Source organism: Cricetulus griseus, chromosome 2, assembly GCF_003668045.3.
Source record: "Cricetulus griseus strain 17A/GY chromosome 2, alternate assembly CriGri-PICRH-1.0, whole genome shotgun sequence".
In the NCBI taxonomy this organism is placed as follows: Eukaryota; Metazoa; Chordata; class Mammalia; order Rodentia; family Cricetidae; genus Cricetulus; species Cricetulus griseus.
The window spans coordinates 362,482,602-362,507,634 of record NC_048595.1 but is presented as its reverse complement, the minus strand read 5'-3'; the positions used below and the strand labels follow the sequence as shown (position 1 = coordinate 362,507,634).

The following is a 25,033-nucleotide window of genomic DNA, read 5'->3' as shown; positions in this document are numbered from 1 at the left end:
AAGCTACTGTTAACTGAAACTTCTCCTGGCCTGGACCCAGGTCAAGATCTGTGTTGGCAACAGCACATTTTCCTTGGAAAGGCTGTCAGTGACACACCAGTGCATGGCTTGATGCTGTGTTATTTGACAAGATGCCCAGATTTTCAGTTGTATTAATAGATGTGAAGTTTTAAAAATGTGCAGTGGCTTGAAGCTGAAGACCAATGGTAGGTATGCAGTATGAAACACAAATGATCCATAAAAATTAACTGGGCCTCACATACAACTCACATATGTTCACATGCAAACACACACACCAGAAAGAAGTAACAAAATAATAGAAGGTGCAAAAAGAACGAATAGTTAGAAATCTTTCTTAAAACAGACATAACTTGTCTAAGCACATTCTGATAGGCCGCATGAATTCATAGAGCCGGGACTAATTCAGAGGAGGCTGAGTCTTGGAGGAATTTATCTTTTGGTACACTGATATTTAGTAAATACTGGATGAAGGATAATCAAGTCAGAAGACAGACAAACAGAGAGAGAGAGAGAGAGAGAGAGAGAGAGAGAGACAGAGAGAGAGAGAGAGAGAGAGAGAGAGAGACAGAGACAGAGAGAGAGCGCACAGGGGAGCAGGGAAGAGACAGGGGGAAGGAAGGAGGGAGAGAGAGAGGGAAGAGTGTCCAGAAATCAAAGCTGGGCATCTTTAGGAAGAGTCATTTATAAAAATCATGAGTCTACAGGTGAAGTTAATCAATCAAACAGATTATGCAGAAAAAGAAAGGAATAGGTGCAAAGGTATATAATTAAAGTTTGTTGGTTTAGCTGGCTGGTTTGTTGGTTTTTCTGTCTGTTTGTTTGCTTGATCTGGACAAGACAAAAATTACTCTTTGTCAGGAGAGTGTGCTCGGGAACAGTGAACACACACCATGACAGGGAACAGGAAGTACAATTTTTTTTTTTATTCTAGCTCAGATAGTGACTGTATCTTTTCCCCATTGGATGGGGTCCTACCTCACAATCATGCTCAATCAGGCTTTGGTGAAAGAAACAGGCACATAGGAAATGGAGGAGGAAAGGGAAAGGAGTCATTGCTCCAAGGAGAACAGAGTCACTAGTCCAAACCATTGAATTCCTAGAACAGAGATGGAAACAAGGGTTTTACTGGGTGGGGATGATTAAAACATTTGAATAGAAATCTGACAAAGTGGGGGATATAAAAACGATTTTAATTTCTTGTCCCACACATGCGTTTTTGGTAGAAAAGTTTCAAATCTGATATTTCTTACAAAACCTGTCTCTTTAAACAAACAAACAAAAAACTTTCTTTTCTTTAAATTCTTCAAGACCTTGACTCTTTCATTTGCTCCTATCTTCGAGTAAGAAACTACAGTGGGGAGGGAATGCCCGTGTGGTGACTCTTGGTTTAATAACCCAGAGTTAGGTCCCTAGTACAAAGAATTAATTATCCCACTTATCTCAAGCTCAAGTCACCCTGAAAACTAAATCCTCTGCTGGCCTCAACAGTACAAAAATAAATTAATTTTAGCCACCTGCATGGTCTTAAACCCTCAACAGCAAAATGTAACTAAAGACTAAGAGAACTGGTAGTAATCCAAAATATTCTACTCTGTAGATAAGTCTACACAAGCTGTCATTTAGACAACTGCATCTTACTAATATCACCTAGATAGAAGTTTTCAGAACTTGGTGCAATGGAGCACCTGTGTGCAGCCAAGTGGAGACAGACCCTCTATTAGTTCAACCTAAGAATTAAATGATGGATCATCTTAAACCTTGTTAATGAAGTAAAGCATCTTAAGCCCCAATGCACGTAATACCAGCTCCAAGGAAGAAAAAGATAGGGAATAAATGCAATTAAGTTCAAAAGTAAAGGTTCAGGTGGGGTCATATAACAAAAAAAGGGTAGGAATGAGCGGCATTGTCCCTCTTTCCATCTTGCTTCTCCTAAGTCATAATTAATGTGAACACAGCATCCTCACAGTCATCCCCTCCCCTCAGGTTTCCTTGCATGGTAGCACCTCTGCTTCTTGGATTCATGCCCAATCACTGATTTCACCCTCTTGGCACATTTTACCTTTAGTTTCATAAGCCTGACTAAAATGCTTCCTTCAAAAGCAGGAAGTGATTCTGCTGCTGGAAGCTGAACTATTGATCCTATAAGCATTTCTAGGTTTTCTGTTAATGGCATCTGTGCTTCCAACAGGTTAAATCTTGCATAAAATTTCAAAGCAATCAGGGATCATTGCTACCTGAAAAGTTGAGAAAGGCATTAGGCGGCAATTTTGGAAAAGTAAAGTTTATCTGAATCTAAAATACCCCCCCACACACACACACATACCTTGATTTTAAGCAGTAGAATATTTTCTTTGTGAGGGAAAAACTTGTTTTAATTCAACAGAAGCCTGGCTTCTTATTTAGCACAGTCTCAGGAGAACAGGAGCTCTTTCCAAACAATTCATGGTGAGGTCATTAGGGAAAAGCAACTCCAGAGTCCTGGCTTCCTATTCGAACAAGCCAGAACCAACTCAAGGCAAACCATCAAAGGAACTGCTCAGCCTTGTAGGAACTACAAGGTAGCCACTGTCTAGGAACATGCAGTTCAACCAACTATATACATTGTTTTCTTGCTTCAAAGAACAACTTATAAAACTGCTCTTTCATGTCTCCCCAGCCACACACAGGGAAGAACTAACTTGGTGGTCTGTGATGCCCAAGGCATGAATCTATAAGTGTCCCATGCAAACCCAGAATTTGAACGCCTTTAAGATTTTCAGCAGGTCTGAAATTCAACAGCAAGGAAAGTGTGTAACTCTTTCCTTGCTTTAATCCTCAGGTTTACACAGTTAAACATAAGGAAAGGGTTAAAAAAAGTACACGGAAATTGTTCAACAACTTCGCTCACTGTGATTTCTGAAGAAAACTGAGCCCTGTGTTGGAAGCACTTGGTTTTTTTAAAACTAAAGTAATACCTATTTAGTTCTCTTATTAAAAAAAAAAAAAAAACCTATGAAACAAAACAAAAAGCCAGGCTGATTTTAATCTACACTGTTTCCTTGCAGGAATATAAGGACATATCACCTGCTACACAGGAAAATGTTTGCTGGTGAGAATGATGAGATGATGCAGTGGTTGGAATGATGGAGCAAGTGTGTAAAATATGTAGCACTAGCAGGGGTGCTACATCAGTCCGGTGCACAGCTACGGATGGACCTACACTGAGGTCATCTCCGTAGGCTGTGGCATTCTTGGCTGGTCCTGACTCATACATACCCAGTATCTGTCTACTTGGCATAGTCATAGTGTCACCATTTTGTGCAAGATCTCTGATAAAATTAAAACCAGATATTTCCATAAAAGTAAATCACTAAACTCAATCGTTAAATCATGATCATTATCTGACCCACATATAAACACGGATGGTTGAGTCATCTAGACTGTGGGTTGGCCTGTGAGCAGTAACAGGGTCTTTCCCGAGTAAAACACCACAGGCTACAAATATGCCCATCACATAGAAAACTGTCGATGAAGAATAAGAGAGTCAGAAATTAAATATGAAAAGAAAATAAATGACAGCACAGGAAACAAGCAATTTAAAGAAAAGACATCTGGATACGTATGGAACTGTGCTTTCATTTAAAAAGTCACTTTGAAGACAAATGTCCAAATATCCCCCAAAGGAAACCTCAAATTCTTCCCTGTTGTTCTTTGGCAAAGACACTTTGGGCACTTTAATGAGGCTCTCTTTCGTGACAAGGGCCCAGCATTTTGTATTATTAAATGTAGCTCACTTGCAAATGACTGCTTCCACACATCATGCTGCGTGCACCAAGTTAGTTGTCATTTGCAATCGTCGTTCAAATTCAACACATGGCACAGATCCCTGTGACTCGGGACCATCGCTTGCCATCCCTAAGATTGAATCTGAGGCACAAGAACTCATTTGCAAAAATAAAAATGTTGTCTCTCTCTCTCATACATCTGTCGCTACGATTCCATCCACAGCAAACTGAGGCTTGTAGCTTCTGAAGTATTGTCACTGTCATTCATTTTCACAATTACCCACACAAAACCCTAAGCAATCGCGTGTTCTTTTGCTTTGATTTTCTTTTCGTCTTTCATTCCATGCAACTGATGTAGGTGGGTATTGTGACAAGAAGTACACAGTCGCTTGAAGCATATTATCCCAAGAGTGGAAATGCATGGGAGTCAAATACCACAAGCAAATAACTGAAAGGTGGATAGCAGCTGTCTCTGTGAGTGTTGATTTCCTTGTGTCCCTTAAAAGGAAGATGGCCAAGTGTTGTGGCTGTAAACATGAACATTATTACATTTTCAAGGAGCAGGAGCAAAGCAGGATTTGAACACCAATATGTTTAAATTCATGTGAAAGTCATCACCATACACTTTGAAATGGTAAAGGAGTGAACCCTTCTAGAAATTGCATGGATTTCGATTCAAATCACTTTAGGTACTGCAGAAGCACAAATAACCTGAAGAGGTATTTTTTCTTCCCTTACACCATAAGCTCTCCTTACCAAAGAGTGCTAAGCATCTTTAACCAGCTTCACTCTGGGGGACATGAAGCAACACTGATAGAAAGAGAAACTGGCCTGGAAATGGTCTCAAAATACCTAGTGCCAACTATGAACAAAATAAAGAGACCTGTTCTATTTTTTTTCCACAGCTTGTATTTTTAAACCATTACTGGTTTCTGAAAAAGACAAAAAGACGCACATGTTATCCAAACTTGTCTTGCTAGGTCATGCCTTCCCGAAAAGAACCCGAGGGCTGGGCTATTTTTTATAGTTTTATAAGGGGTCAGACTACCTCTCAAATGTGCTGAGCCTAATCCCACCAAATTTCCTAGATGAATACAAGATTCCTGCCGCACTCCTTACCTGCCTGACATGTGTATGTGCATGAACATGGATTCATCAGGAAAGTGCAAGCTTCGTCACACTGTGGGTTTGCTGGCAGTGTGTTACTGTGGCAACAGTATGTCATGGACTATTTCCTTAATCTTCACAACAGCTGGACGGGGTGAAACTATTATATCAACTTTAAAGATAAAGAAAATGACACTCAGAAGCAGGCTCTGGGTCACAGTTTGGGAAGCCCAGCCCATTTCTTCCTTCCTCATTTATCAAGTACAGACAATGTACTAAACATTGTTCTAGAATGGGAGATACACCCTGTGTCTTTAGAGTCTCCAGGCTAGCAAAGCATGTTTACTATAAAACATCATGGTTTGCTTCTCTGAAATTCAGGTGTCACCGAGAGTACTGCATTCTGTCTGTGTTCATTCTGGATACCACCTGACACTGCCCACCAGGGTGACTCAGGCACTGGTCTGTTCTCTTCCAAAGGAACTGGGCTTAGTAAGCAATGCTATCAAGACTAGCACAGCTGCTCAGACAGGGACACCTAAGGACAATTTTCCATAGAGCACTGTCTCTAGCTACTACTGCACCAGAATAGGCACAGGAGACAGCCTATACCATCTTCAGTTTACTCCGTGTCTTCTTACTTCTCTAAAGGGAAGCTGGTTTCTTGACAAAATGCCCAAATGTTCCAGTCCTCCAGAGATGGTGGAGAATCTTGAGTCGAGCCAATGGAAAACCCTTAAAAAAGGTTTCAAAAAAGAGTGGGAGATGCAGGATCAACACTGGCTGGAGCCATGTTTGCTCCTGCTTTTGAGGACGTGGCCTCTTCCCATTGCATCACAGTCAGAGGCAAGCCGTAAGGTGTACAGACTGTCACCTTCTCATGCTCATTCCAAATGTAACTATCTGGAATAAACCTAAGGTCATTCTAATCCTGTTTTCCTGAAATTTCCCCACAGATGCATAAAGGAACCCATCATGTCTTAAATTAATCATGTTGGAAAGTCTGATATCTTCGGGTTTCTACAAGCAGGAAGACACTATGCTACATTTTAATGAAAGGAACTAACAAACAAAAAGGCCTGCCGCATACTCTGCTACCTAGGAAAAAGATGACTCTTGTGAAGAAGCAATACAATACCCTCAACAGTGCAGTCATCACAGTAGACCCTTGGGAATAGTAAACTGGGCAAAGTGGGCAATGTTCGTAATCAGTACAGGATATTGAGTCAGGCCCTTCTATGTGAGAAGGATGCATCCAAGAAGGCAAAATTGGCATGGGTTGATTGAGGAATTAGCCAGTATTAAAGAAAAAAATTAAACCTGATCCCAGAGGAAAGAAAGTTACTGCATAGCTATGATGGGAAACCTGAATAATTCCATAGGCCTAGACCATATGGGAAATTATGAGACATGAGACACAAGGCAGTGTGTTGGCAGTCACACTAGAGACTCAATTCATGTCCAATGGGGTTCCCAATGCAGCCATTACATAAAAGGAGGATGTTAGTTATGGTTACAAAAGGAGATGAAAAAATCTAGAGACCAGGAGGCCGATTTAAAACCCTTGCCACGTACAGCCCACATTCTGAGCAACGGAATTCGATAAGATCAACATCGGAAACCCCCTTGTAGTATCAACCATTCAAAGTGAGAAAAAAAGACACTAAGAATCTGTCTGGTACTGTGACACAGGCCACCATCTCTCCAGCATTGTGACCCAGTCCACCTCCTCTCCAGCACTCTGACCCAGGTCACCTACTCTTTGGTACTTCACTGACAGTTATATTTGCGTATCATGCTACCTGCATATTGAAGGCATGCCTTACTTAGGTTTTCTCACGAACCACAGATGAACTGTGGTCTATAGAGTTGAGTCAGTGACCCTTTATGCCCTCCCCAAATGCTCTGACAGAGGCTCTAGGAGACATTCTATGTTTATCTGGAAGAGCCAGAACACAATTTAAATTGAGCTTCACTCCAGTTTATGGAGGAATTTTACAAATTTTCCTTCTACAAAGTATGTGTTTTATAATGTAGAAATGTGCCTGATATAAAAGATGCTCAAGGTGCCTTCCTCAGGTTCCAGAGGCATCCATATTTACATATGGCATGTTTCTGAATATAGGAATTACATTTTGGTTGTGAGCCTAGCCTTTAATGGCTGAGCCATCTCTCCAGCCTGGGAATTATACACAATTTTAATTAATTAATTATTTTTTTAAACTTTGGTTTACATTTCAACCACAGTTCTCCATCCCACTCCTCAGCTGCCCCTACTCAGACCTCTTCACACCCCCATCATTTTCAAAGCATTTATCAGCCAAATGACGGAGACAACTCTAAATCTGTGGGTTGGGTCCCTGTGCCCAGATGCACACAGGTGTTGACTACATGCAGGTGTCTGATCATCCCCAGGAGAGACAAGGTGATATCTCCCTTGAATATCAGCTTCCTGGCAATGGGTTATTCAGAGTCATGAGCGTGCATGCACACACACACACACACACACACACACACACACACACACACACACACACACACTACCAGTAACAGTGGGTGTTAGAGGCACAAACCAATGAAGGCTTATGGTCTCTTGAACTCTACTGAAAAACCTACAGCAGTCAAGAACATATTTTCTTAGATCAACATGTCTGGCTTTGAAACTGGGGCCATCTTTCACAGGGTGTATGCTTTTGAACAACAAGTTTATTTATTCACTTTCCTCATCTCTAAGGTAAGAACAGAACCCAAAAAATCCTGCTTGGGGATTAAGGTCTGAACAATTCCATGAATTCAGGTCTGAAGACTTGCTGCAGCAGGGAGGGGTTGACCCATGCTTGCAGCAAGGAGCCCGCCCCCTCCCTTTCTTCACATAACACTTCATTCTCAGATGAAATCACATTATTCAGTGCACATTGATTTCAGCCAAGAAACCAGGGTGTCACGGCACAGATATACAGTGAAGTCAGAACATATCTGTGGAGGTAAAACACGACGACTCTCACCTCGCTCCCACGACAAGTTCTTTCTGTCCTGGGTCAAATGTTAACCGCGAGAAATCCACAGCGTTTTCTGCTCTGAACTCCCGTAACCAGGGGCCAATTTCTAAACATGAAAAAGAGAAACAAATACAAAAGGTAAAAATGAATGATCTTCCTCCACGATGACATAGAGGGCAGATCAGATAGCAAACAGAGCAGCAAGGGCTTGGGGAGTCCCCTGGTACAATCATTAGCTGCCACTGGAGGCTTTTTATCAAGATTTCACATAATCCATATATTAACCCTGAAATAACACAGAAGGCAGCCAGCACTCAATAAAAAGCATTGCAGACTCTTGGTTTGGCTGTGACTTAGGATGGGCATGTTGCTTTTGATTGCAGGAGGAGCATCCACAGTTCACACCACCCATCCAAGGAGTAGGGAATGATAAGGACCATTTGCCAAGACTCCAGGGTGGAAGCTAGCACACTGAAAAGCCCCACGAGGCTTAGAAGCAAGGACAAAGCACGGGCACCTCTCCCTCTTTCAAATGAGTATTTCCATTCTGGGCCAATTAAATTTCTATTTTGGCCCTGTAAAAATTAGACTCATTAAACACATTTGGTCCTTTATGGATGAGAAATTTGCAGCTACACCTAGGGCTCATTGGCATTATTTCTAAGGAAAATCCAGGGGCCAGGCTCTTTTTTTTTTCCAAGCACTGTTAACTCTTATTAGAAGTTAACTTATCAGAGCCTATTGTGATGAAATGACAGTGTGTGAAGAGAGATGTAACACTGCTTCTGACATGCCTCGTTCCTGGCACTGAAGAAACACTCAGCACATTGCTTGCCAGTTTCAGGGTACCTTCTCCTCTTCCTTGGCAACCAACCATATAATCAGATGTTCTTTTTCTTTGCTTTAGTGTTTGAGTAATATCATAATGACTAAATGGACATATGCTAACTGTCAAACCAATGCTGTTGTTGGTTTAAAGAAAGGCAAGAGTCTCTTTGAACAGACACTGAAGATAAAAACAGGTCTAGTACAGGAAACTCTCGTCACATAACATGTGCAACAGAAGTAACCTCATTCATGGAAACCAAAATGTCTTCATTATCAGTTACTGGGGAATTGACTGGAAGTTATTTTCCTCTTAAAGAAAACCAGGTCTAAGCTTATACATGGACTTGTTTTGAAATTTTAATATATACCCTACCCTGGTTTCTTCTTGGCATTTTACACACATTTTTTTCATATTTACGATAAGTCAATTAAAACAACTACTCATTTATAACTATGTATATACAAGACATCGGTGTTGCAATATGTTATTAGTAAATGATACTTCTAAGAAATATAATGCCATTAGGGCAATAGTGCTAATGTCTCTATAAACATAAATATAATTCATACATGTCTATTGGGCTATAGGAATTATACAGCTACAGAGAGGAGAGGCTTGTGGGAACAATGGGAGGGAAGAGTCATACAGAATCACAGGATAGATGTCATAAAGGAGCAGGCAGGGGGCTAACATGCAGACCACAGAGCCTCTATGAACCAACTTCATAGGAGACCACACTTTTTAAAAACATACTTTGCTCTTGTCTTGATTATCCAATTTAGTTTTATTTTGTGTGCATTGGTGCTTTGTCTGCATGTATGTCCACATGAGGGTGTCTGGTCCCCTGGAACTGGAGACAGTTGTGAGCTGCCATGTGAGTGCTGTGAATTGAACCTGGGTCCTCTGGAAGAAAAATCAGTGCTCTTAACCACTGAGCCATCATCTTCCAGCCCATCATCTAACCATCTTTCTTCTAACATGAGAACTGTGGTTTCCCTCTAGCCCTACTCCATCTAGACATCCTTATCCAACATGAAGACCGACCATGGTTTCCTCTCTATATCTCATCCTTGCAATGACAGTACCTCCAGGTGATGGGAGATGAAGACAGAAGTTCTGCTGCCTACAGCACAGAAGTTGTGCCTTGATTGTGGTGGCCACTAAGTCAGGTGTGAAAGTTAAAGGTTAGGAATTTGTGATTCCTTTCCAGAGACAATGAATTAAGAAGGAAGGGAGAAGGAGGAAGGATGAAGAAAAGGAAAGCTAACAGCAGCTTAAGAATACCTGGAGTGAAAACAGAAATGCAAGAGGAGCTGGGATGGTCTTAGTCAGACTGGTGATTAGAGGTGAGATCAAGGATTGGGGAATTAAAGAAAATAAATATTTTTATACAAGGAGTCAAGAGTCAGAGGGCATGACTTGATTCACTGTAAGGTCATGGATTCAAGTGCAACCAAAAGAACATCTCCAGCTAAAGCAGACATGTAGCAGGTGGACTGTGGGGATAGATTTACATATCACTCAAACCAGAAGAGCTGATATAATGCTTAAACTCAAAGACATCACCATTTAGATGAGAAACCACAAACAAAGAGCCCTGATCTGAACTCCAGGCTACAGGGAGTGCATCTCCAGACTGACTCCAGGCTGCAGGGAGTGCATCTCCAGATGGGAGTGCATCTCACTTCATTCATTACAACTTGCAGGCTCCAGAGGTGAGAACTCAGGTCCTGTTCAAAATGCAAGAGGGAAAGATCAGGGAGCCAAGGCTGACCTTGCTTGCTGGTGGAGAAATGCAAGGCATGTAAGAGCAGAAAAAATTGTCACCGGTATCAGAAAATAATCAGCTAGCTTGTTCAGCATGCATTAAAAGGGAGAACAGTGGAGACAGCAGGAGGAGGAGGAAAAGAAGCACTTCATCTCTAGGCTTCTATTCTAAGGAAAACCAACAAAATCAAAACAAAGGTGCTTCTGAAAACATCCCCAAGAAGTAAAAAGAAGCTGAGTAAGGAAAGGAAAATGAAGTAACACTATAGTGGTCAGTGCTGTACCATTTCATTAATTGAAATTCAAATGTGCCTCCCCCCAAAAAAAATCCTGTGTACTTTTATGAGGGTAACAGTTAGTCAAAACTCAACCAAACTATAGAATTATTTCATTTAGAATGGCTGTTGCATTCCTCATCAATGTTAGTCTGCCTCAACTTTTTGTATCATACACCCTTACTTCTTACTGAATCTACAAGGTCTCCTTGTGACAATTTCTACATAGACCCAACTCTCCAACGAAACCCCACATGCATAAACCACAATTCTCAGGGTTCTCCATCTCTTTACCTTTCTTTATTCTATTTCCTATGTCATCCCCTTTGCCCTTAAAAGTCCCCAGTATAACCAAGTCACCACCCTTGAAAATACAGAACTCATTAAGAAATGTTTTCAAGCTTATTTGGGTTCACTATTTTGTTATTAAATGCACACAATCTAATTGCATAATGAGATCCAACATATGCCATGCTAGAGAAATGACAAGATTAGATTCGTGTGTATTTTGGCCAAATCCATTAGGAATATATAATGTAAGCATTTCATAAGTTATTTCAGACAAAAAGGGAAAGCTTCCCAACTCAAGCTGAGGTTGTAATTATCATGAAAATCTAAGTAGTAAGGTTGAAAGAGTAACATTATAAGAAATGAATCTCAGAGATCAACTAGAACATAACTTAAATTATGTTAAACAAATGTACATAGTATCAGCAAGTCAGATACATGTGTGATGTACAAATACACATGGAAACATACACATATTCATGGACATGCAAATACATATATTCACATGTACATATATACATGCATGCGTTGATATGGGACATAGGTAATTAGTCTTATCTCAGAAATGGGAGAAGGACCCTGTGATTCCAGCATCAGAAAATATGTAATTTGCCTTCATGATAACATATGTCAATAATAGCAGTAAGTCATTGTCAATATTGCCTTTCAAAATTCATAAAATTAACAGAAGTTGTCAAGCTAGGCAAGTTCAAATTGAGGAGGGGCAAGAGAGGACCCTCCAGAAATGGGAGAGTTGGTAGAAAAACAGTCTCTGTGGCTGGTCAAGAAAGGTGAAGAATAGAAGAGACTGATGAGGTGGTTCAATTTCCTTCATAATCTCTATGCTCACTAATTTTCTTTCTTCCTCCTCTGATACTGCTGAAAGATACTAATGATGGAAGGGACCTTAAAAACAACAGCAAACAAGACCATTGCTTGGAAGTGAAGTGACACAAAACTTGAAAATTGCAACCACATACTGGTATATCATTTATGACACCTGAAGAACACCCTGCAATATCCAACCTTTGCACAAGCATGGTTATTGACAGATGTAATGATTTTCTGCCATGAAGACAGGTGAGTTGACTTTTGAGTTCTTAAGACAACATGAGTTCACACATTGTATTTTGCCAATATTTTACCAAAAGTATACAAATTCTGCTTTTAAAAGATATGTGGCTTGTACTTTTAGGATATCTATTTCATCAGTGTGAGTGATGGTTAATAAATTTGGTCAAAAGCAACTGGGAGCTTTAAGCGGTATGCTGGCTGGATAGATGCAAGTCAGAGCCCCTTCCTTATACAGGAGAGGTAATTGGAAGAACTCTTATCTCAAGCAAAAACATTCTAGAGATAGTCCAGGAAATAATGCCTTAAGCTGATATCTGAAAATATGACCACAAGGGGATCTTGTTGCTAAGGGACAAGAGTAAATTCAGAGTAGGTGGGCTGTAGCCTGCAGCACCAACTCTCAGCAACCCAACTTGGCTTGATTTGTCAAAGTTGTTAAGGATGGATAAGGACTGGCATGGCATAGTTTCAAAATCACACCACATTCTTTCACTCTTCAGTGGGGATTTGAATCCACACTGAAATCAGAATCACAGTGTACAGTTAGTGAGGACTGGAGATGGTAGGAAAATGTTTCTGAAGCCACAGACGGAAAGCAACGTGCATCAGACAAAGAAGTTGAAGCACAAAGCAAAACCTACTGTTTCTATGTCTCATGAAGGTACATGGCTAATTCTCTGCCATTGGGGCTATGCATGGAAAATACACAATAGGACCACTGTCTCCAAACGGGCTAATACACAATATAAGCAGGATGGTGTGGTTCTAGGTTCAGATACGAGCATCTCACACATCTGAATCTCCACATTTCTCTTCATCACAGGTGAGAGTATTGAAGCATGCTGAGGGGAGTCAGATCAAAAGCCAATGACAGAAACTCAAGTAGTCATGGAGCTGTATTATGAAAACTCAATATACATAAAGATGCAGCAGCCATTTCCAAAGTTGCAAAACAAAAGGAAAAGCAGCAATGCTGCATTTCAAGAATAAATTTATTCGTATTGATATATTGTTAAGCAAAATCAATACCCTCTTGGTTCTCAACTGCCTACTACAGAACAATGAAATGCAACCTTAGAAAGCTGAGCTCACCAAGCCAATATCCCCTCAGCCTGCACACAGCATCTACTGCTTTTGCTATTGTTAATATTAATAATGATCTGCCTATCAATTGTGATCTGACGGGGAACAGTCCCAGAGCTGCGGAGAAGGTCATGCAATTCTGACAACCTGCATTCTTCTGACTCCCAGAATCCACATGAGAATTCCTACACATCAGGGCACCCATCTACTGTGCCAACACTCCTACAGGAAGGCAAGAGGGAGAGGCAGAGAACCTCCTGATGTTTATAGGCCAGCTTGGCCAGCAAACAGTGTTAAACACAGGAGACACTTTCTCAAACAATATGGAAGGCAAAGACTGACCAAGGTTGGACACTGATCTCTACATAAATGCCATGGCACACACATGCACACACTCGTTCATACACAGGAACACACACACACACACACACACAAAACAAGAATGCATACACACACCCCATTTACCATGTCCACTAGCCAGGTTCTTGGATCCAAATGTCTTTTATAAATATTAAGGATGAAAATGCCAACCATCTGAGGATCTGCTTTACTGTGAGGAAGATTCCACAATGAAAAGGTAGGGACTGAATGATTTGAGTTGAATGGCTAAAGATCTATGCAGTCAGCCATGAAGTGCAGATGTGTGAATGCATATGAGGGTGTGTGTGCAGTCAACCACAAAGTGCAGATGTGCATATGAGTGTGTATGGGGGTGCATGTGGCAGTCAACCATGAATTGCTGATGTGCATATGAGTGTGCATGTGTGAAATGGACACTGTTTTGAAGAAGTAGGGGCTGGCTCTTGACTGTTGTACATGGTGGAGTATATAGAACATTTCTTTTACTCCCTTTTTCTAAGGTGTAAAAAGATAATTTTACCTTAAAGTTAGTTAATACTCTTTAAAGTTGCCCAGCCTTCCTTGTGGGCTTTATTTACAGCATTATTGCATTGCACAACCTTCTCTATCAACATAATCTAAGACTATGATTAAAAACCTGGGGAGTGAAATATTTTAAGCCATACCAAGGATAGGGTAGCAGGTCTGTACTGGTTTGCTCCATTGTTTCCTGCTTGATAAATTTTACCTATCTTTCCCTACAGCCCCCTTTCTAGACATCACCTTGTGTCATATGCAAAATTCAAGTTCCCTTTGAGTAGCGGCCAATAATCCATGCCAAGAATCAATTAGACTCACAAGGATGTCAGTCCCCAAGTTTCTTCTCAAATTCTTCAAGAGACTACAGAATATTTATTTCAGACCCCAACCCTCATGTGTCTGTATGTCTAGCACCAAGTCAAAACAAAACATTTCACCAGGGCCCAAAGCATTCATCACCGAATCTACTGCCTTCTGCAGCCACTCCAGCTCTGAGATTCCATTCGTTTCTGTAATTTCTCTGCCCATATGGCAAATACTTGAACTATACTCAGAGCTAAGGGTCAATAACAGGAGAGTTCCAAGAAACTATTGGCCCAGGTACTTCTGAGTTATACATGGTTCCCTCGGACACACCTGGTAAAAAGTAATAATGGGAAGTTCTCAGAACAGGGCTTCAAGGAATACCTTATGGATGGGTGTTGCCTTTTCTTCAGCTTACAATGGTTAAGACCTTTGTAATTTTCTAATTTACTAAATCCTTCATCGAAATTTCCTTAAGATAAAGACCAAAGTGTTTGGTCAGCAGCCGGCTTTTATTGCTGGTAACTCTTACAAGAAGCAATGTATGCTCCGCATTTCAGAGAGAAGTGGCAAGGATCCACATGCAATGCAAAATCTTGAAATTCTAGGTTGGAGTCATCTGGAAACACACACAACCCCCATGACTCTAGTGCCCAGTCCACTCTATCTTAAACTTGTGAGTTTGTCTGGCAGAAGGGTCTTCATCTTGCATTGTGACCCATAACATATGACTGTAAGCTATAAAACCTAATTGCAAAATCTTAATGTTGTGCCAGGGGACATTAAAAAGTAATTTCATTTAGATTTATGACTTTAGAATTACAAATGCTGGTAATATGACTAAAATCAGGAAAAATGAGTACTTTCTATTCAATGGGGACTATCTTCTCGGCCACTTCTCTCCCACCCCCGACCTCCACCCCTAGTGCCAAAAGTAGCCAAATAACCTGCCATGTTCCACGGCCATGTAAGCTACAGGAACTTAAAAGTTTGGGAAGTGGTAAAAGAGGCACTCAGCTCTAGGTAATATTGTGGATTGCAGAAAACTGAAGACTTCTTAGTTCACATCATCTTCTGGCACATTCACAAATTTGTCAGATCTTGGCTTTAAAGACAAAGTTTAGTCATGTAAGCCATGGTGGTCTTCTTTGACCCCACTTAGGACCTTATGCTCAGTTTCTATTCTTTCTTCTGTTACCTGAAAATCACATTCTAATGTAATCTCCCACCTCTGCAGAATTTAGAAGCCAGCTATGAGAACTCAAGAGACATGCCACATTATTAAAAGGCATCTCCCTGCTTGGAGAACTGTCTAATAAGTCCCAAGGTGGCCTCTTTGCAGGAGTAGAGACTCCAGGCAAACAGCAGAACCAGAACATGTTTTCCAAGACAGACTCACATTTTCCTCAGAACTTATCATTACAACAATGTGCACCAACAATACTGGGAGCCCAGTTATTCATTTATGTGGCCAGGAATATTTATTAAGTCCCTGCACTTACTGACTGGGAAACAAAGACATGTTTATAATTTAGCTTCGAAAGAATAGACACACATACACACAAGAAGGAAAGAAAGAAGAAAGATAGAAGGAAGGAAGGGAGGAAAGAAAGAAAGAAAGAAAGAAAGAAAGAAAGAAAGAAAGAAAAGCTGAAGAAGACATTAATGAGTCCCATGAGGAAAAATAAAGATAATAGACTTTGGTGACCTTTGTCCAACAAAGATCTTATACACATCATTTGGAAAGTTTTAGTGACCACATTTAAAATGCAAAAATGTAGGTAAATTATATCCTATACTTTAACTCAATTTACTATGTTATTTCTACTGCTTATTTACAACATCTTTGAATTTCAATGTGTATACTATCTGGGAGAAGAGGGAGAGAGCACGCTTGTGTGAGGGTTTGAGGCAGTGCACCTGTATGATGGTGCATGTTGACAGTAGAGGCCAGCCTTGGTTGTTGTCTCTTAGGAGCCATGCACTATTTTTTAAGGCAGAGACTCTCAACAGAACCTGGGATTTTCTGATTAGGCTAGGCCTACTGGTCAGGAAGCCCCAACAATTGATTATCTCTCTAGAACTGGGATTAAAGCACACACCACTATGGCCAGGTTTTCACACGGGTGCAGGAGATCAAACTGAAATCCTCATGTCTGTACACCAAGCACTACCGACTCAGCTGTCTCCCCAATCCCATCTATGTGTTTCCTGTACTTCTTTAATTCTTCAGTTAGAGTGGCTGCATCTCACTCAGCACATAGCTATTATCTTTCCTGTGGCACAGCACACATCAAAGATTCCAAAAGCAAGCTCCCTTGATAGCACAGTTCTATTATTATATGAAGGATGAACCAGGCCTCCTCTGAACCAACTACCATTGAGGCCAATACAAATGAAATAGAGGCCGATGCTAATCATAGTTTGCCCCACTCTCCACCCACATTGTTGAAACAGTTCATACAGATGCCCAGGTACAGAACTTTATATCTGGGGGTGAATTAATCAAATTAGAAAAGGTTTCTTAACATGCTGGCTCAACAGATCAAATGAACTAAAAAATAATCTACATGTTTTAGATTGAGTCCTTGAAATGGCCTGCCTGCTGGGCGTTGGTGGCACACACCTTTAATCCCAGCTCTCGGGAGGCAAAGGCAGGTGGATCTTTGTGAGTTCGGAGCCAGCCTCGTCTACAACGTGAATTCCAGGACAGCCTCCAAAGCCTGTCTGTATGTCTCCTGCACCCGTGTGAAAACCTGGCCATGGTGGTGTGTGCTTTAATCCCAGTTCTAGAGAGATAGTCAATTGTTGGGGTTTCCTGACCAGTAGGCCTAGCCTAATCAGAAAATCCCAGGTTCTGTTGAGAGTCTCTGCCTTAAAAAATAGTGCATGGCTCCTAAGAGACAACAACCAAGGCTGGCCTCTACTGTCAACATGCACCATCATACAGAGAAACCCTGTCTCAAAAAGCAAACAAACAAACAAAAACATAAAGAAACGAAAAAAGAAATGACTTGCCTGATGTGATCTTTTTCCTTTAATTTACCTGAAAAATTAATCTGATGGGGGATGTCTTTCTGTATATATGTTTCTCTTATTGGTTGATGAATAAAACACTGTTTGGCCATTAGCCAGTAGAGGCAGGGAGATAGGAGGGGCTAGGAGACGAGGAGAATTCTGAGAAAGGAAGGCAGAGAAGCCATAAGAGTGACACCATGAAGAGACCGGGAGGATAGGATGCGCCAGGTGTTCTCTGGTAAGATAAGTCCATATAGACATACATAGATTAGTAGTTATGAATTAATAATTAAGACAGAGCTAGCCAATAAGAATCCCTAGCCATTGGTCAACAGTTTTATAATTAATATAGCGGCTCTGTGTGTTCATTTGAGGCTGAAGCAGAAGGACCTGGAGGGACAAGAGAACCTCCAGGTACATTAATCCACTCTATATACCCTACATTAGCAAGATGGACATGGTGTCTTTGGCCATGTTGTCTTAGTATGGCCTCTGGAGGGGTTCAAGAGATATGAACATAGATCTGTCAGGCAGAAGCCCCACGCACAGTAGATAGACCTTCACTGAAAACACAGGCTATCAAAGCAAGATGGGTCTCTCTGTTTGGCATTTTATAAACACACTGTTAAATGTAACTTCTGGGAGAATTTAGTGCTGTGTATAGAATTCTATGTGCATCTCCTGGACATTGTCATATGTGTCTGTGCTATTTAGTATTTCTCCACAAACTGAAGAAACTCTGAAAGAAAGAACCTCCATGAGAAGAATTGCCCCTCAGACTGACCTGTTTGCATGTCTGTGGGCCATTTTCATAATTACTGATTTATATGAAAGGGCACAACACAGAGTGGGTCATACCAGCCCAGGACAAATGGCTCTCAGAGGTGTAAGGAAGGTAGCTGAATGAGACAAGAAGCAAGGTAGCAGCATCCCTCAACAGCTTCTGCCTCTGCTCCTGAGTGAGATCCTGAACAGTCTTTCCTAATTTGTGGACTGTGATGGGGACATGAAAGAAAAATCCACCCTTTCTTCCAAGACTGGGGGGTGGTCATGGTATTTATCATAGCAATAGAAAGCAAACAATAACAGTAATTTTTATCTTCAATAATTTCAATCAACATCATGTCAATTTAGACATGTTTGAAAGATTAACAGCTTTTTCTGGTTTTGCTAGTCCTTCTAGTCAATCAAACACAGAAGTCTTGGAAATTCCTGTAGGCCACACCTTGTTTATATGATAAACACAATACATAATAAAAACTGCACATGAATTTCTGGATGATATGCAAATAGCAGTGATTGGTTTAGATGACTCAGAGAGATATACAAGTTACTAGCTCACCTTAGTGATTATTTAAATTATAAAGAAGAGATATAAGTTCTCTTAATTAGAATCACCTGGAAGATTATCATGTTAGGGGACATAAGCCAGATGCAGAAAGACAACTATTGCATGTAGAATTACTTTTTTGTTGTGATAAGGGACCACGATCAATGCAACTTGTAGAAGGAAAGGTTCATTTGGGATTATGGTTTCAGAGTGATAAGAGTCCATTGCTATAACTGGGAGGCAGAAAGCATGGCAGCAGGGATGGAGGCTAGAGCACCTGTCTGAGAGCTCACATCATGAATCCACAAGCACAAAGCAAGAACATGGGCTAGAAATTCCAGTCTTTAAACTCTCAAAGGCAACACCCAGTGACATTTTTCCCTGCAAAGTCACAATTCCTATATCTCCATAAATAGTGCCACTAACTGAGTACCAAGTCTTCAAATACATGAGCCTATGAAGCACATTTGCATTCAAACCACAACATGGGTTTTCTCTCACATAAAGGACAGGATATATGTTCAAAGGAAGGGAGTTAAGGGGGTACAAAAGCAAGTCACAGGGGTTCAAAGCCTCAATATCACACATTTTCTTTCATTTGGAGATTATATATATATATATATATATATATACATATATATATATATGTATATATATATATATATATAATAGATGATGATGAAGATAGACAGACAGATGGACAGATGGATAGACAGACAGACAGACTGATGGATAGATAGATAGATAGATAGATAGATAGATAGATAGATGATAGATATATGACCGATAGATGATAGACAGATGCAAACATATATCTATGTATGCATGCATACATACATAGACAGAGGGACATAGACAACATGAAAACAATATGGTGACTGTTTGTGAAGCAGAAGGATCCAGTAAGAGGTTGGAAGGTAGAGTTGGAGAGACAGCTCAGAGGTGAAGAACACATATTACTCCAGCAGAGGACCTGAGTTTGTGTCCTAAAACACAGCCACATGTAACTCCAGCTCCAAGAGACCCAGCACTCTCTTCTAGTTTCTTCTTATTTAATTATTGCATTTTTTATTTAAACTTATGTTTTAAGTTACATACCAAGCCCAATTCTCCTCCATTCCTTTCTCCCCCTCCTTAATTTCCACCTCCATCTACTCTTCAGAGTGGTAAAGCCTTCCTTGGGGAGTCAACAAAGTCTAGCATACCAAGTTAAGGCAGGACCAAGCCCCTCCCCCTGTTATAAGGCTGAGCAAGGACTATCCTATCCCACCATAAGGAATAGGCTCCAAAAACACAGTTCATGACCCTGGGTTAGGTCCTGGTGGCCCCCCACCATCTCCAACAGATCAAGTCACACAACTGTCATCCACATTCAGAGGGTCTAGTTTGGTCCCATGCAGGTTCCCCAGCTGTCAGTCCATAGTGCCTGAGCTCCCACTAGCTCATGCCATCTGTCTCTGTGACACATTTTCCCCATCATGATCTTGACCCCCTTTGTTCAGCATATGCAGTCTCATTGCAAATACCGGCATACTCATACACAAGCAACTAAAAAATCTTAAAAAGAAAAAGTCAGATAGGAGGTAGTACAAGTAAAGACCAATATTATGTGTGTGAGAAGATGACAGAGTAAAATCTTTTATGTTGAACATTTTAAAAGATACAGAAAAGGAAATATTTTTAAAATTAAAAAAAGACTAAATCTTAAGTGGCTAGTCCATAGATTTAAGAGACTCCACTTTCTTTTTTAGGCCCAAGGTTGCCACCTTCTTTGCAGGGGCAGTAATAGGTTTGTTACTGGAAACCAGGGCAATGTCATCCACCATGTACTTAATAGCATTCATTGTAATTTCTCTTCACATAAATTATACAACTCTGGGTTTCAGGAATGATGTATGGCGGATTGGACATTCATTTTTACTTCAGACATTTGCATTAAAAACCAGTAAATTACACAACAGACTACACAAATTAACAAACACTCCATTCCAAACACCCGTTATTCTCTTAAGTACCACTAAGACTCAAGTAGAGCAAGCCAGACTGCAGGCTGAGATGGATAAATCTTTCAAGGGAGTTGGAAAATAATCCCAGTGACATCCACGGCCATGTGGGTCCCAACTCACTATGGAAGCGACACAGACAGAAAAAATCACATTCCAGGAGTCTGGTTGCCCCATAGACCCTCCTGACATATGGACTTACTCAAGACAGCCAATCCCCAGCAGCCAGCCCACACCCTCTGCTTACACTCTCTTTCTTTGTTCTCCCAGTTCATGCTGACACCACTGTCTGGGGTTCAGTGACTCTCACAGCTTTATGTCATTGCCTTATAGGGTAGTTTAAATGTCTCTTGCACCACCCCCCGCCAGAAGACCACTTATACAAGCTAGACGGTAAAGCATTCTACTATTGCTACTGCCTGTTGCAGTTATGGCATGGGTGATAATGTGTAAGTATCTGGTTGTTGGGACTCTTTCTGACTCTATAATGATTCCTTACTGTGTGAGTTTTTAGTAAGCCCTCATTTCTATCAGTCACTAAAAAAGGAATTTGAGTACATATATTCAGAGCTCTATTTATTTATTTATTTATTTATTTATTTATTTATTTATTTAATCTTGGGCTCTGTTGCTACAAAATCAATTATCGGTCACAATACATGTAATTACTCAGCAATCCTGCATAGTAAGAGTCTGTGGATGTGCATCCTTTTCTTGTTGTTTTGGTATAAGATTAAAATAGTAAATTCTAGGCTTTGCATACCAGAGTATCCCTCTAACGTAGTATAAACATAGCCATGGCAATCTATGGGCATGGCTGTTGTCTCCATAAAACTCACTCAGTGAGATGCCACTATAAGTCAGTTTAGGAAGACCCTTAGTCACCAGACACATATGAACTGTCACATACCACATGCCGACAACTGGGAGTGGCAATGCAGAATCCTTTATGCCATTGGTTTAAAGGCATAAAGATTGCCTTTAAGTAGTTTTAAGTGTCCTTAATCAGCTTTGAGGAAGACATGGCCAGAATCATTACTCTTTTCACTTAAACAATTGTTGAGTGTCCTCCACAGTCACACACAGGATCATTTCAAACCTCAGTTAATTACTATTGTTCCATTTCTTCTGGGAGAAAATAGCAAGCTGTCTGGGGCTCCCAGTTTGGCCTGTTGGATATGTTATATGTAGTCACATGAGCTGCATGCTTTGCTCCCAGGTTTGCTTGGCAGTAGCAGCCACAAACTAAACACCCCAGATGCTTAAAAAAATTTTGAACATGAAACATAAAGCTGATATTTACAACTTCAAAAGTTTTGTTTCCAGGAGGGGTAGATTTCTGCCATTGCTTAGCACCCCCAAGAGAGCTCTCTGACTGCCCCACACCTTCAAATGAATGACTACCAGAAAGAGATGTGGAAAGTAAGTGGGATTTTGTTTTTGCTCTGCTCTTTAGGTTTATTTTGGTGAATCTGTGGTTGTTTTCATTTCCAGGGACTAACCTGACAGGATCCATAAGCCTGGCCTTATAACAGCCACTCATTTGTCCCAGCAGACCACACAGCCATTGTGAGGACCAACTAGAGGCTGTATTTATGGCATCCTTGAGCTCTTTGGGGTGCTGTGAATTCAATGTCACAGTCTCAGTCCAAAGCTTGTGTTTAGTACCTTGACACACTCCTGTACTTATGTCCTGACATATCTCAGAGGATGCCACAACTCCAAGCTTCTTCTTTTATTGTGCTTATCATGGTTACTGCCCCACCCCAGTACCATTTGCTCAGTAGACCAGGCCCCACCAGACCTGACAGCCAGGCATGCTTCCTACTTTCATGCAGTCAATTCTAACCAACTCTAGGAACTGACATCACTGTAGAAAGTAGAGACAACACAGGGAAATAAGTAAAGGCTACTGTTCCATTCACAGCCCCAGATTCCTAATGAGGGAGGCAGCTCAATAATAGACAGCAATTTCCACAATAACAATGAGGTAGGATGTGAGTTCACAGTGTGCCTTGGATGAATGTGAAACAGTATACAGGGAGGGCTTCTGCAGGTGACACTCAAGATGGAATGAGAATGGGAAGGAATAGCTGAACAGAGGGCTGAGATACATGATTCCAGGAGGCGCCCCGGGCAAGTGGATCCAAGGGGAATTGAAGAAGTGTAGGAGCACATTGAGAGAAGAGCTGAGAGGGAAGCAAGGCAGTCCTTGCCTCATCTTACCAGCCAAAGTGAAAGTCTCTGGCTGCTGTCTATGACAAAAACACAGCCTTACTGCTACAGGGTTATGTAATATCTTTATGTAACAGGGATATGGTCATGACCATGACTACTCAATTATGCCGTTGCAATCTTGAATGGCTAGATCTGATTTCTAAACAAAAAGATTCATCATAACAAGCAGCAGGCCGGGACTGGCCATTGGCTGTGTATTTGTCTCCTACTCCTGCTATAAGTTTCTGGGATGTCAAGGTGTGCAGATGAGGACAGGGAAGACCTGAGCTGCATGGCATTTTCAATGGTTCTGATGGCTCTCCTGTGAGGTATAATCACAGAAGACAGGATGAGGGAGGTGGAGCAGCAAGGAGTCTGGGGAAAACATGAGGGTAAGGACCAAGTTTGGGTGTGGGGTTACTCTAGATAAGAAGAATGGAGATTTATGGGTGGCAACAAAGGTTTGCAGTACAACCTTTCAACCTACAATCTCTCTTCTGAGATGGGGCAATAAAGGGAGAACAGGTTGGGGAACAATTCAAAAGCTCCTTCCTATAGAACTAAATGGAGCATCCTTCTAGAAATACCAATAGGTATATAACTTACAGGTGCAGGCTGCTTCTGGAGCTCCCGGGTAGAGACGTGAGGAAAAGATTTGATAGATGCCAACACACAAATGGCCTTTACCAAGGGACTACACAGGCTGTCCATAGGGGTAGTCTAGCATGAGGACAGACTTGATGGGTCAGGAAAACTGACATATGCATCACTCAGTAAAGAAACAAGGGAATATACACAAAGATGAATAAACAAACCCCATACTCTTCATGAGAGGGGTCAGTTTATCCTCTGGAATTATCCACAATGTCTACAGTCCACAGAAGAACTTCACAATGAATAATCACCATGGCATTGATCTAAGAATTAATCCAATTGTGTAATCCCACCCGCAGACCAGTATGTCATTTATCTTCATATGTGCATTTACAAGCCTCCAAATTGGATCCTGTTTCTAAACATAAAAATTCTGACATGCTCCCTCACCCAAATTATTTCTCCAGGAGTCACATTCCCAGCCAAGTCCTAGGCTACCTTTACAGTTGTGTTTCTTGCCCCCTGGGCTCCCTTGAAAGGCAGGCTCCAGTGGTGGTAATTAGATGCATAACTAATAGCCTTTGTGAACCCATTGCTAGACATTTGTTCCGATTTGCTTCTGTCTTTTAGTCAAAGCAATTTTCTATACATAAACAAAAAGAATTTGGGGGTTTCAAACACAAACTCTGGTTTCTTCCTCCCAGTGCCTCAGGATATGAAATTCAACAGATAATTTTTTGCAGTTTAGAAAAAAGAGCAGGTGAGGTGGGCTGACTTGTTGACACTTTGGATCCCAAATCAAACCCAGAGAAGAGTGGGGAAAAAAGAAGAAAATAACTCCATACAGAGTTACAAGAAAGTATAAGTGGAAACGAACCCCCATGGAGTTCAAAGGGACTTGTGTTTAATCAGACAAAAACAATTTTTATAGCCTCAGGAGCCCATGTGGTGTGCAAGAAAGCTGGGCCCCAGGATGGCTTGGGCATACAAGCCTGCTTGCATTGTGCTATTTTCTTCTTCCTTTGTTTGCAACCAGCCTTCAAAGAAAGTCGAAGTACAAACCAGACCCTGAAGTAGATCAGACACACTAATTAAGATTATCATGAAAAGCAGCTCCATATTATATGCACAATTACAAGTGGCCCATCAAATAGAAGTATTGAGTAACAACAGAACATCTTTCTTCCAGGGATTCCAGGATGTCACCTGCTCTGCCTCTTTCGGTGACTCTGGTGACTTGGTAGGGCCTCAAAGCAGTCTCCTTTCCTGGAGGATGGAAGGCAGATCTAGCAAGGAGAGACTCCTTTACTTCTGCAAAAGAATTCTCCTCCTGAACCCATTCACAGACAATTTTGTATTCGTCTTACCTGAAGGTCACAGATATGGCCAAATCCCCATCTCATTAATTATAACTCTTGGCAAGCCATTAAAAAATCTCATTTCATTTCACCATTCACCCTCCCTTTAACTGACTTTCCATAA

General features: G+C 41.0%; 1 protein-coding gene across 1 annotated transcript in view; it reads right to left on the bottom strand.

Moving 5' to 3' along the window:
- Nucleotides 1-25,033, bottom strand: part of Sema5a (semaphorin 5A) — a 263,102-nt gene that overhangs the window by 211,012 nt on the left and 27,057 nt on the right. Inside the window, exon 2 of the mRNA XM_035439159.1 lies at nucleotides 7,898-7,997. Within this exon, the coding sequence (XP_035295050.1) occupies nucleotides 7,898-7,997 (100 nt within the window). The remainder of the gene's footprint in view (nucleotides 1-7,897; nucleotides 7,998-25,033) is intronic.